At 48.3% G+C, this 13,062-nt stretch overlaps 1 protein-coding gene and 1 long non-coding RNA gene across 2 annotated transcripts in view; one reads left to right on the forward strand and one right to left on the reverse strand.

Moving 5' to 3' along the window:
* Nucleotides 1–13,062, forward strand: part of LOC136631935 (uncharacterized) — an 808,093-nt gene that overhangs the window by 337,622 nt on the left and 457,409 nt on the right. The window lies entirely within an intron of this gene.
* LOC136631932 (IgGFc-binding protein-like) overlaps nt 1–13,062 on the reverse strand; it is a 173,905-nt gene that overhangs the window by 25,695 nt on the left and 135,148 nt on the right. The window contains exon 3 of the mRNA XM_066606424.1: nt 4,313–4,366. Coding sequence (XP_066462521.1) covers nt 4,313–4,366 — 54 coding nt within the window. The remainder of the gene's footprint in view (nt 1–4,312; nt 4,367–13,062) is intronic.

Consider the following 13,062-nt stretch of genomic DNA (forward strand, 5'->3'; position numbering starts at 1 on the left):
GAAACAGTTTTTCTTTAATTTTTACATTTTTTGTAATAATTTTAAAATCTTTATTTTACATATTTTTGCTATATTTGTTTAGCTCAACAAGGAGACTTGAAATTGCAATTATTTGATCGTCTTACAATATACTGCAGTATATTGTACATTTAATATCATTTTAAAGCTACAGACAGTAAAAGAAAAGAATCCATGGCAACCCTGGGAGCCTTTACTAGGCCCCAGACTGCCATGACACCCAAATAGCACCCCATGTTTATGTTATGGGGTTTGACCAGTCACGGTTAAAAAAGACACCTCACTCTGTTCAACTATTTAAATGTCATTGTCAGCACTGACAGCAGCACCTAAGTGGTTAAACAGCCAAGATCTGAATGTCTTACAGCTGGTTCCCACCTGGTATGGAAAGGGCTCAGCCTCTAAGTCTGTCCATACAATGGCATCTGAGTTTTGGCCTATAGGTCTCTTCTGCCTGTAGGTCAACCTGCCTGTTTAGAATATTAGTGATTGGTCCAGTAAAATTACTGTGTAAGGCCTTAGTCACACGGGCGTTTTTTCACGCGATTTGTGGATCGCATGACGGATGCGCATCCGCAAATCGCGTGACCGTTGCGCGCAAGTCACCCGCAAATCGCCCGAAAATCTGCTCCTAGCCGCGTTTCATTAGAAACGGGCCGGAGCTGTCCAGCGCATTGCATTCAATGGAGACGGCAATAGAGCCGGCTCCATTTAAAGCAATGCGCTGCGGGCGAGCCCGGGATGAATTGTCGGGAAGGGCTTAAATATATAAGCCCTTCCCTGCAATTCATCCTAAAATGTGTAAAAATAAAAAATATATATATACTCACCTTCTCCCGGCAGCCGGCAGCTCCGCGCGGCCGTCCTGCAGTGGGTGTGAAGGGGGTGTGAGTCAGACCTGCCCCCTGATTGGCTCAGCGCTGAGCCAATCAGAGGCATGCCTCACTCACACCCATTCATGAATTCATGAATGGATGTGAGTCAGACCTGCCCCTGATTGGCTCAGCGCTGAGAGGCAGCAGTCACTCACCCATTCATGAATTCATGAATGGGTGTGTGAGTGAAACCTGCCTCTGATTGGTCAGGGCTGTGACTAATCAGAGGCAGATCATTCAGCAGGCGGGGATTTTAAAGCCCCGCCGGCTAAATAGTGCCGAGAAGCAGTTCAGGAGAACTGACAGCGGCCGCGGCTGGACTCCGGCTGCAGCGGAAAGGTGAGTATACAATTTTTTTTTATTATAACACATTTTAGGATGAATTGCAGGGAAGGGCTTATATATTTAAGCCCTTCCCGACAATTCACCCCACGCACGCCAGCAAGCCCATTGCTTTCAATGGAGCGGCTGTATTGCCGGCTCCATTGAATTCAATGGGCAAACATCGTTCTTCTCTGTCACAGCTGTTACAGCTGTGGCAGAGAAGAATGATTTGTCTTCTATATGTTCTCAATGAGGTCGGCACTGCTGCCGCCGGCCCCATTGAGCGCATATAGAGAAGAGAACAGGAATCGCAGATCGCAGATAGGTGCGATCTGCGATTTCTGTTCTATAATTTATCGGACGAGTGCATAGAAAGCGCTCATGTGTCCGATACCATTGCAAAGCAATGGTTTTATAAAATCGCCGGACGCATGCGCAAATCGCGGCTAAAAACGCCCGTCTGACTAAGGCCTAAGGGCTTAGTCAGACAGGCATTTTTTCGCACAATTTTTTGTGCGCAAAACTGATGCACTCAAAAAATCGCGTGACCGAAGCAGCGTCACAGCAGAAAAAACGCTGCTAGCAGCATTTATCCACCCAAAGGGCTCGATCACATGGGCGTTTGTACACTCAAAAAGAGCGCTGCCCACTATCTTCTGCCACAGCGGTGGCAGAGGAGAACGATGTTCTCCCATTGAATTCAATGGAGCCGCCAATAAAGCCGGCTCCATTGAAAGCAATGGGCTGCCGGCAATCGCTTTATTAATTTTCCGGGAAGGGCTTCAAATATAAGCCCTTCCCTGAAAACCATCCTAAAATCAGCTGCTGAATGGGCTGCCTCTGATTGGCTGAGCACTGTGACCAATCAGAGGCAGCTCTCAGCTATTGAATGACAGCTGAGAGCTGCCTCTGATTGGTCCCAGCACTCAGCCAATCAGTGGCAACACTCACCCATTCCTGAATTCCTGAATGGGTGAGTGAGTGCTGCCTCTGATTGGCTGAGAAGAGGAGAACAATCTTAAGTATATGTTCTCAATGGGGTTGGCGCTGCTGCCGCCGACCCCGTTGAGCGCACATACACAGAACACAAGGATTTGTCGCAGAATGCAGTTACATGAGTTCTGCGAATTGCTGTGTCCTATACTTTTTGCCAGATCCGATTAAAAAACAGACATGTGACCACTCCCATTGTAAAGCATTGGGTCTATATAGATGCGGATTGCACACACACACACCTGTAAATCGTGCGAAATAAAGCCTGTGTGACTAAGCCCTAAGGCCTCTTTCACACGGTCGTATGCATTTTTACAATCATTTGATCGCGGTTAATAAGCGGAAAGGTTTAATATGTGCTGTTTTACACATTATGTCCTGTTTCTCTTTCCTCTGATCTCACACTGACAGGAGAGGGGAGGAAAGAGGGGGGGAGATGCTGAAGCGGCGCTAACATGCTGAGAAAGTTTGTAGTATACAAACTTTTCTGCCAATCACTGTGATTGGCTGACAGTAATGATCTAATAACAGCCTCTTCACTTGTTTTACCCACCGCTGGGGGCAGACATAAATTCACGTCGCTGCTACACAGAGCCCAGGCAGAAGTGATGTAAATTTACCATTGGCAGTGGTGAAGGAGATAAAATCAATACAAGTTGATTATCTAACAAATCCAAACATTCTTCAATAACATTTTAATTTTTGCATGGTTCCCGGTGAAAATTGACACAGACAAAGTTTATGGAGCAGATTTATGAAAACTGTTTAAAAAAAAATCTGTCTTTGCTGTCCATTGCAACCAATCACACAGCAGATTTCATTTTTCATGAGCACTATGAGGGCTGGAAGCTATAATTCAATTGGTTGCTATAGGCAACAGAGACAGTTTTTGTTCTGGATATTTTCGTAAATCTCCCCCTGTACTATCAAACCATCACACCTGTTAACGAAATGGACTGTACCTATGACATTGAGATGACAAAGTTTTACAACACATTATCTATTATATGTACACCAGAGTGGAGACATTAAAATACATGACTTGTCCCAAAAAAAACAAGACCTCATATGGATTTTTTAACGAGTCATGGTTCATGCAATGTGACAATGAAAATCTATTGGTTGCAAAAGTACAAAATAGGCCGGTCTATAAAGGACTAAGGGTGGCTTCACACAAGCGTGTTTTTGTGCGTACATAGGTGCGTATTGAATGACAGCTAAGCGCTGCCTCTGATTGGTCACAGTGCTCAACCAATTAGAGGCAGCCCATTCAGGAGGTGGGGAATTAAAACCCCCATCTAATGAATACTCCTCACAGCAGTGCAAGAGAAGAGCCAGCTGGATGCAGCTGAGCCCCAGCAGCTGAAGAAAGGGGAGTATAGATTTTATTTTTATCACCATTTTCTCCTGTTTTTCAGAAAAGGGTTTATATTTAAAGCCCTTCCCTGAAAAACAATTACTGGATGCCAGCAGCTTGATCCGCTACCGCAGCTGTCATCTGTGACAGTTGTGGTAGGGAATTCTTTATTGCAGCATCTGTCACAGATGTGGCAGGTGCAGCAGGGAATTCTTTATTCCCCACGGGGATGAAGAAAACATCTGCCACATGCGGCAGATATGTTCTTCATCCCCGCGGGGACACGGTAGTGGCGGACAGGTAAGTTTTTTTTTAACACTAAAATTGTGTTTTTTTTAGGGAAGGGCTTATATTTAAAGCCCTTCCCTGAAAAACAATTACGGGGTGCCGGCAGAGCATTGTCTTCAATGGAGCCGCCGGCAGCAGCCGCACCTCCATTGAAGACAATGCGTGCATTCCTTATTGTGCACGCATGTCCTATCTTTGCGGGCACGCACCTGTAAAACACGGACATCAGAACATACCATAGGGAATGCATTGCTTGTAATAGGTGCGTGGTTTTGAGCGTGCATATGCACGCACAAAAACACGCTCGTCTGAAGCCACCCTAAAGGTATGACATGTGTCAAATTATAGAGGAGAGTAAAAATGTGGCAACATTACAGATTACAATGATGCAAATATGGCTGTGATATGTATAGAAAATAATGCACAGGCAGATATTCTGCTCATACAATGTACTCACTTAGTGGATTTTGCATCATTCCACCTATTTGTCCGCATTCCATCGGCTGTCCATCTGTATGAGAAATGAAATATTATTCCATAAGATTCATAATCCCACCTGGGACATGAGAACATGTTTTTCATGTTCAAAAAGATTTCCGATTATTTTATCTTCTTTTTCTAAAATGTTTATGCTCCTCCTAGATCTGTCAATGATGATGATGCTGTTGTTAGGTTATTGTTAGGTATAGGGCTACCGCTGGGGGCGCTGGCGGACGGCGGGCGCTATGCTCCTCCTGTCACTGTGGGGGACTTCGGTCGAGGTTCCACCGTGTTGGTGGTTGGCCGCTCTCGCCGGCAGCTTGCGCCCTGCCGTGCTCGGGTCACGCTCCCTCCGGCCAGCCGCATGGCTCTCTGTATAGTATACGGCCCTGGGGAGCGCCGTTCTTATCATCTCCCCTATAGGCGTGTCACCTTTCACATATAAGGCTGCTGAGTGCTAGCAGAGGTTGCCAGTGTTTGGTTAGACTTTGCTTTGCTAGCACCTGCATTTACTGTTCTTGTTTGTTCTGAGTTTTGACCCATTTATGCCCTAGACTCCGCTCCTGTGTTGCTCCTTTTGTACTGCGCATGTGACTTGGTATTCCCTGACTACTCTCTGTGTCACCCTTTGTTGTCTTGCTCTCAGTATCTTTTGACCTGGCTTGTTTGACCATCCGTCTCCTGTCCCTCTCCCTTGGGGTCCCGGTCATTAGGTCAGAGCAGGGACCGCCACCCAGTTGTCACCCAGGGGGGCAAGTAGGTAGAGATACAGGAGTGGGCTGATTGTAGGGACCCCGTTCCGGTCATCTGTACTCCACCAGCCTCCTAACAGTTATATTCATACACTATATGGACAATAGTATTTGGACACTGCATGTTGTTCAGAAAAAGTGCTTTATTATGTTATTTAGTAATATGTCGGCCCTCCTTCTGCTTGTATTACAGCGGTAACACTTTAAGGCATACTTTCCACAATTTATCTGTTAGTCTGGGCAGCAATAGCCACCATTCCCCATGCCAGGCTTTAAGAAGAAATTGTGGGGAAGATGGGCATAGGTGGCGGTGTCATACCTGTCACTCCAGTTCTTCCCACAAGCACTCGATTGGATGAGTGAATAGTAATTACAAAATGAGCAGCTTCTTATTTTACCCATGCCCTTCCCAGCATACCATTGGGCAAACTCAATATTTGCATATTTGTTGATTTTTCTGCAGTGTCCTAATACTCTTGTTCCCATAGTGTACTTGGTCTTTTTTTTGTTAAACACAACTGCTTGAACAATTGCATGAAATGGTATTGATTAACATTAATTATACCATTCATTTGTGGGTTTGGTTCTTGTTTCCGGTTCTGACTAGGCCGCTGTCCACACTGCAACTTTTGTTTCTATTTTTTGGAAATATTTTTTCTAAGGCATACAGTAAGCCTAACTTCACATGAATGTATGTGCAACATACTTGCACATTGAACAAGGTGTTTTTGCGTGTGCATTGGTGCATTTTACTCTACTTTTTCCGCCTGCAGGACATGTTAACTTGCATGCATGACAATAAGATGCACCAATTGGAATGGCTAATTCGTCTAATGATTTTCAGATGCATTCTTTTTCCAGTGGAATTACGCAGTGTTTCACGCATTTTCTTGCCTTTACTGCATACATTTGTACACCCCCATTGAATTCTATGGGGACCTATGGTGTGCAAATACAGAGAAAAATAGAACATGTTCTATACTTTTTTGCACTACTGGAATGTGCATACAAAGTACAGAAACGTGAATGAGCACATTATAATCAATGAGCTCTATTTAGAGGTGAGTGAGCACACTTGTCAGAGCTTGATGCTCGCTCGAGTATTAGGGTACTCGAGATGCTCGTTACTCGAGTGAAGCACCATGCGGTACTCGAGTCAATTTCATCTCCCCTGCCCCCATGTTAAGTGCCATTTTTTTAGCCACTAAACATGCAGGGAAGGCTTTACCACTTCCTGCTGAGACGTGCCAGCCATGTGCACGTCTACAGCAGTAAGTGGCTGGCGGGATCAGGTGACCGCCGAGTACTTAAACTGGGGCTGCCCGTGGCTCACCTCAGACGCATGCTGGCAGTGGTTAGGGAAAGAGCTGCAGCTGAGATAGGGAAAGTGTTAGAGTAGGATCCTCTCTTCAAGAACCCAACAGTCCTTCTTAGGGCTACTCCTCATTGTGTGCATTAACAGTCTTTCCTTGGGCTACTCTTCATTGTGTGCATTATTTTTTAGGCTGGCTGGGAGCAGTAATGCACCATTTTTTTTTTTCAAGCATCTAGGCCTGTGCAGAGTATCTCCCATCTCCCAATCACTGTGTGCGGTGAATGAGCTGAAGTTCTTATTGCTAAACAGTCCATTAATTTTTTTCTGGGGCAGTGCAAAGTATCTCACATCTCCCAATCGCTGTGTGCGGTGAAGTAGCCGTAATTTTCATCGCTAAACAGTGGGCTAATTTTTTCTGGGGCTGTGCAGAGCGTCTCACATCTCCCATTTGCTGTGTGCGGTGAATTAGCCAGAGTTCTCATCGCTATAGAGTGGGTTAAATTCTTCTGGAGCTCTGCAGAGTATCTCACATCTCCTAATCGCTGTGTGCGGTGAAGTAGCTGTAATTCTCATCGCTAAACAGTTGGCTAATTTTTTCTGGGGCTGTGCAGAGTATCTTACATATTCTATTCGCTGTGTGCAGTGAAGTAGCTGGAGTTCTCATCGCTAAACAGCCCGTTAATTTTTTCTGGGGCTCAGCAGAGTATCTCACATTTCCCAATCGCTATGTGTGGTGAATAGAGATGAGCGAACGTACTCGGATAAGCACTACTCATCCGAGTAATGTGCCTTATCCGAGTACCGCTGTGCTCGTCTTGAAAGATTCGGGGCGCTCCGCTGCTGACAGGTGAGTCGCAGCGGGGAGCGGGGCAGAGCGGGCGGGAGAGAAGGCGAGAAAGATCTCCCCTCCGTTCCTCCCCGCTCTCCCCTGCAGCTCCCCGCTCCGCAGCGCGTCCCGAATCTTTCAAGACGAGTACAGCGGTACTCGGATAAGGCACATTACTCGGACGAGTAGTGCTTATCCGAGTACGTTCGCTCATCTCTAGTGGTGAAGTAGCTGTAATTCTCATCGCGAAACAGTGGGCTAATTTTTTTCTGGGGCTGTGCAGAGCATCTCACATCTCCCAATTGCTATGTGCGGTGAATTAGCCAGAGTTGTTATCGGTAAACAGTCTGCTAATTTTTTCTGGGGCTGTGCAGAGCATCTGACATCTACCATTTACTGTGTTGGGTGAAGTAGCCGCAGTTATCAGCACTATCCACTGGGTTAATAGTTTACTATTATAGTTTACTATTAATTTTTTCTGCCACTCCGTAAAGCCTCTCTTATCTACAAGGCTCTGTGAGCGATAAATTACCCCTAGGTATCAGCGCAAGACAGCAGTTTAATTTTTTCTGTCACAGCATGGAGACTCCAGTATCTACAAGTCTCTGTGTGCGGTGAATTAGCCCCAGTTCTCAGTGCTACACAGTGGGTTAATTTATTTGGGCCCTGCTTTATCCTTTATCCGACATGATGAGGAGTAGGGGTAAGGGTCGAGGATGTGGACGTGGACATGGGCGTCCAAGTGAGGGTGTGGGCACAGGTTGAGGTGCTGGGCGGGGTAAATCACAGCCGGCTTCTGAGGGATTAGGAGAGTGCCACGTTTCTTCGCTCCCCAGCTTCATCTCACATTTTGTGGGTCTGAATGGTATACCTTTATTACAAGCACAGCAGTGCGATCAGGTCCTGTCGTGGATCACGGATAACGCGTCCAGCAATGTATCAAAGACCCAGTCTTCCACGCAGTCCACTCCTACCGGGCTAGGAACTGCACCTCTGAATCCTCTGGCTGCTCCTCCTTCCTCCCAGCCTCGTCACTCCAGGAAAAGGAGAGATTCTGAGCAGGCAGACTCCCAGGAACTGTTCTCGGGTCCCTGCCCTGAGTCTGGAAAAAACGGTTCCTCACCCACCTGAGGAGTTTGTTGTGACCGATGCCCAACATTTTGAAATTTCCCAGACTCCGGGTGATGAGGCTGGGGACTTCTGGCAACTGTCTCAAGAACTTTTTGATGAGATGATGAGACACAGTTGTCTGTCAGTGAGGTTGTTGTAAGGGCAGTAAATCCGAGGGAGGAACAGACAGAGGATTCAGAGGAAGAGCTGCTGGACGATAAGGTGACTGACCCCACCTTGCTTGCTAAGCCTACTGAAGATAGGGCTTTATAGGGGGAGTCAAGTGCAGCATCAGGACAGGTTGGAAGAGGCAGTGGGGTGGCCAGGGGGAGAGGCAGGGCCAGAGCCAATAATCCCCCAACTGTTTCTCACAGCACCCCCTCGCAGCAAGCCTCCATGCAGAGGGCTAGGTGTTCAAAGGTGTGGATGTTTTTAGTGAGAGCATGGACGACCGACGAACAGGGGTGTGCAACCTGTGCTGCACCAAGAGCAGCCAGGGAGCCACCACTACCAGCCTCACCACCACCAGCATTCGCAGGCATATGATGGCCAAGCACCCCACATGGTGGGATGAAGGCCATTCACCACCTCCAGTTCACACCTCTGCCTCTTTCCCTGTGTCACAACCTGGCACACAGATCCAATCCCCCTCCCAGGACTCGGTCCGCAGTCACCACTATTTTTCCCGGTGTGCTGTCCCTGCCCTACACCAGCACATCTCCCGCAACATTAATCGTACCCTCACCAACGCAGTTACAGGGAAGGTCCACTTAACCACGGGCACGTGGACAAGTACTGGCAGGCAGGGCCACTATATCTCCCTGACAGCACATTGGGTGAATTTGGTGGAGGCTGGGACCAAGTCAGAACCTGGGACCGCTCACGTCCCACCCACACCCAGAATAGTGGGTCCTACCTCGGTGCTGGTATAAGCGGCGTTTTATGCCACCTCCTCCAAACCCTTCCCCTCCTCCGCCACCTCTACCTCTCAATTAAGAAGTGTGAGCACGTCACCAGCAGTCGGTATCGCGTGGCGTGGCAGCACAGCGGTGGGCAAGCGACAGCAGGCTGTGCTGAAACTAATCAGCTTAGGTGAAAAGAGGCACACGGCCCCCGAACTGTTATGGGGTCTGACAAAGCAAACCGACCTCTGGGTTTTGCCGCTGAGCCTCCAACGGGGCATGGTCGGTTCAGCGGTTTCTGAAAAACTACCCGCACTTGTCTGACCTGCTCGGCAAGGTACGCCACGTCTGCGCACATTTCCGCAAGTCCACCACGGACGCTACCACCCTCAGGACCCTGCAACATCGGTTTCAGCTGCCAGAGCATTGACTTCTGTGCGACGTTCCCACACCCTGGAATTCTGCGCTGCACATATTGGCCAGGCTGTATGAGCAGCGTAGAGCAATAGTGGAATACCAGCTGCAACATGGGCGGCGGAGTGGTAGTCAACTTCCCCAATTCTTTACTGAGGAGTGGGCATGGATGAAAGATATCTGCCAGGTCCTCGGAAACTTTGAGGAGTCAACCCAGATGGTAAACGGCAATGCCATCCCGTTATCATTAGCGTTACCATCCCACTACTTTTCCTGCTGAGAAGTTCGCTGCAAAGCATAAAGGCCGACGCTTTCCGGTTGGAACAGGAGACGGGGATGACAGTATTTTGCTTGATAGCCAGACCACCCTCATGTCTATATCTCAGCGCGTTTTGGAGGAGGAGGGGGAGGAGCAGGAGGAGAAGGGGAAGAGACAGCTGGGCACACTGCAGATGGTACTCATGCTGCTTGCCTCTCATCTGTTCAGCATGTATGGGCTGAAGAGGAAGAGGAAGAGAAGGAGGAGGATCCTAAAAGTCATCTTCCCAGTGAGCACAGCGATGTGTTGCGTACTGGTACCCTGGCACACATGGCTGACTTCATGTTAGGCTGCCTTTCTCACGACCCTCGCGTTAGACGCATTCTGGCCAACACGGATTACTGGGTGTACACTAGAGATGAGCGAACGTGTTCGTCCGAACTTGATATCCGTGCGGATATTAGGGTGTTCGGGATGTTCGTTATTCGTAACGAACACCATGCGGTGTTCGGGTTACTTTCACTTCCTTCCCTGAGACGTTAGCGCGCTTTTCTGGCCAATTGAAAGACAGGGAAGGCATTACAACTTCCCCCTGTGACGTTCAAGCCCTATACCACCCCCCTGCAGTGAGTGGCTGGCGAGATCAGGTGTCCGCCTAATATAAAAGTCGGCCCCTCCCGCGGCTCGCCTCAGATGCCTTGTGAGTTAGATGAGGGACAGTGCTGTTTGTACCGGAGCTGCTGTAGGGAAAGAATTGGTAGTTAGTGTAGGCTTCAAGACCCCCAAAGGTCCTTATTAGGGCCACTGATAGCTGTGTGTTGGCTGCTGTTAGCAGTGGCAATTTTTTTTTTCTCAAAATCGCCTCTGCAGAGCGTTGCACCCGGCATTAGGGACAGAAGTGTTGCATAGGCAGGGAGAGTGTTTAACCGTGTGCAGTACTGTGCTGGCTGCTGTTAGCTGTGCTGCATATTTTTTTTCTTCTCAAAATCGCCTCTGCAGAGCATTGCACCCTCCATTGATACTGCAGGGAAAGAATTGTGTAGGCAGGGCCACAACACAGTTATTATTCATTGAATATACGCAGTGCGGCCTTTTGCTTGTAAAACAAGTGAAAAAAATTCTATTTGACCTGCCTCTGTCCGTCCTAAGGGCTGTGGACACGTGTCGGCTGCGTGTGCAACATTTAAAAATCAGACGCACCCAGCTACGGTTTACTGCTGGCTTCGCCATTTGCTTTCCTTAATTGGGAAAAAAATACCTGCTCTGCCAGAGTTAATAACTCTGCTACCCTCAAGTTCTGTGCCACATTAGCAGGGCCACAGCACAGTTATTAAACTTCTCATGTTCATTGAATATACGCAGTGCTGCCTTTTGGTGGAAAAAAACAGAAAAAAATTCTATTTGTCCTGCCTCTGTCCGTCCTAAGGGCGGTGGACACGTGTCGGCTGCGGGTGCAACGTTTAAAAATCAGACGCACCCAGCTACGTTTTACTCCTGGCTTCGCCATTTGCTTTCCTTAATTTGGAAAAAAAATACCTGCTCTGCCAGAGTTATAATAACTCTGCTACCCTCAAGTTCTGTGCCACATTAGCAGGGCCACAGCACAGTTATTAAACTTCTCATGTTCATTGAATATACGCAGTGCTGCCTTTTGGTGGAAAAAAACAGAAAAAAAATCTATTTGTCCTGCCTCTGTCCGTCCTAAGGGCTGTGTGTACGTGTCGGCTGCGTGTGCAACGTTTAAAAATCAGACGCACCCAGCTACGTTTTACTGCTGGCTTCGCCATTTGCTTTCCTTAATTGGGAAAAAAATACCTGCTCTTCCAGAGTTATAATAACTCTGCTACCCTCACGTTCTGTGACACATTAGCAGGGCCACAGCACAGTTATTAAACTTCTCATGTTCATTGAATATACGCAGTGCTGCCTTTTGGTGGAAAAAAACAGAAAAAAAATCTATTTGTCCTGCCTCTGTCCGTCCTAAGGGCTGTGTGTACGTGTCGGCTGCGTGTGCAACGTTTAAAAATCAGACGCACCCAGCTACGGTTTACTGCTGGCTTCGCCATTTGCTTTCCTTAATTGGGAAAAAAATACCTGCTCTGCCAGAGTTATAATAACTCTGCTACCCTCACGTTCTGTGACACATTAGCAGGGCCACAGCACAGTTATTAAACTTAGATTATTCATTCACTAGAGGCAGTGGGGCCTTTCGTTTTCAAAAAAGGGAAAAAATTATATTTGGCCTGCAGTCTTGCGCCAATTTATTTCCTGCCTGTGAAATCAAATCACTGGTAATACAGCATGCTGAGGGATAGGGGTAGGCCTAGAGGACGTGGACGCGGCCGAGGACGCGGAGGGCCAAGTCAGGGTGTGGGCACAGGCCGAGCTCCTGATCCAGGTGTGTCGCAGCCGACTGCTGCGCGATTAGGAGAGAGGCACGTTTCTGGCGTCCCCACATTCATCGCCCAATTAATGGGTCCACGCGGGAGACGGTTATTAGAAAATGAGCAGTGTGAGCAGGTCCTGTCCTGGATGGCAGAAAGTGCTTCGAGCAACCTATCGTCAACACGCAGTTCTGCGCCGTCCACTGCTGCAAATCCGAATCCTCTGTCTGCTGCTCCTCCTTCCTCCCAGCCTCCTCACTCCACTACAATGACACCTGCTCAGGAGCGGGAAGACTCCCAGGAACTGTTCTCGGGCCCCTGCTTAGATTGGGCAGCAGCGGTTCCTCTCCCACCAGAGGAGTTTATCGTCACTGATGCCCAACCATTCGAAAGTTCCCGGGGTCCGGGGGAAGAGGCTGGGGACTTCCGCCAACTGTCTCAACAACTTTCTGTGGGTGAGGAGGACGATGACGATCAGACACAGTTGTCTTGCAGTGAGGTAGTAGTAAGGGCAGTAAGTCCGAGGGAGCAGCGCACAGAGGATTCGGAGGAAGAGCAGCAGGACGATGAGGTGACTGACCCCACCTGGTGTGCAACGCTTACTCAGGAGGACAGGTCTTCAGAGGGGGAGTCAAGGGCATCAGCAGGGTAGGTTGCAAGAGGCAGTGCGGTGGCCAGGGGTAGAGGCAGGGCCAGACCGAATAATCCACCAACTGTTTCCCAAAGCGCCCCCTTGCGCCATGCCACCCTGCAGAGGCCGAGGTG

The sequence above is a fragment of the Eleutherodactylus coqui genome, chromosome 6, assembly GCF_035609145.1.
Source record: "Eleutherodactylus coqui strain aEleCoq1 chromosome 6, aEleCoq1.hap1, whole genome shotgun sequence".
Classification (NCBI taxonomy): Eukaryota; Metazoa; Chordata; class Amphibia; order Anura; family Eleutherodactylidae; genus Eleutherodactylus; species Eleutherodactylus coqui.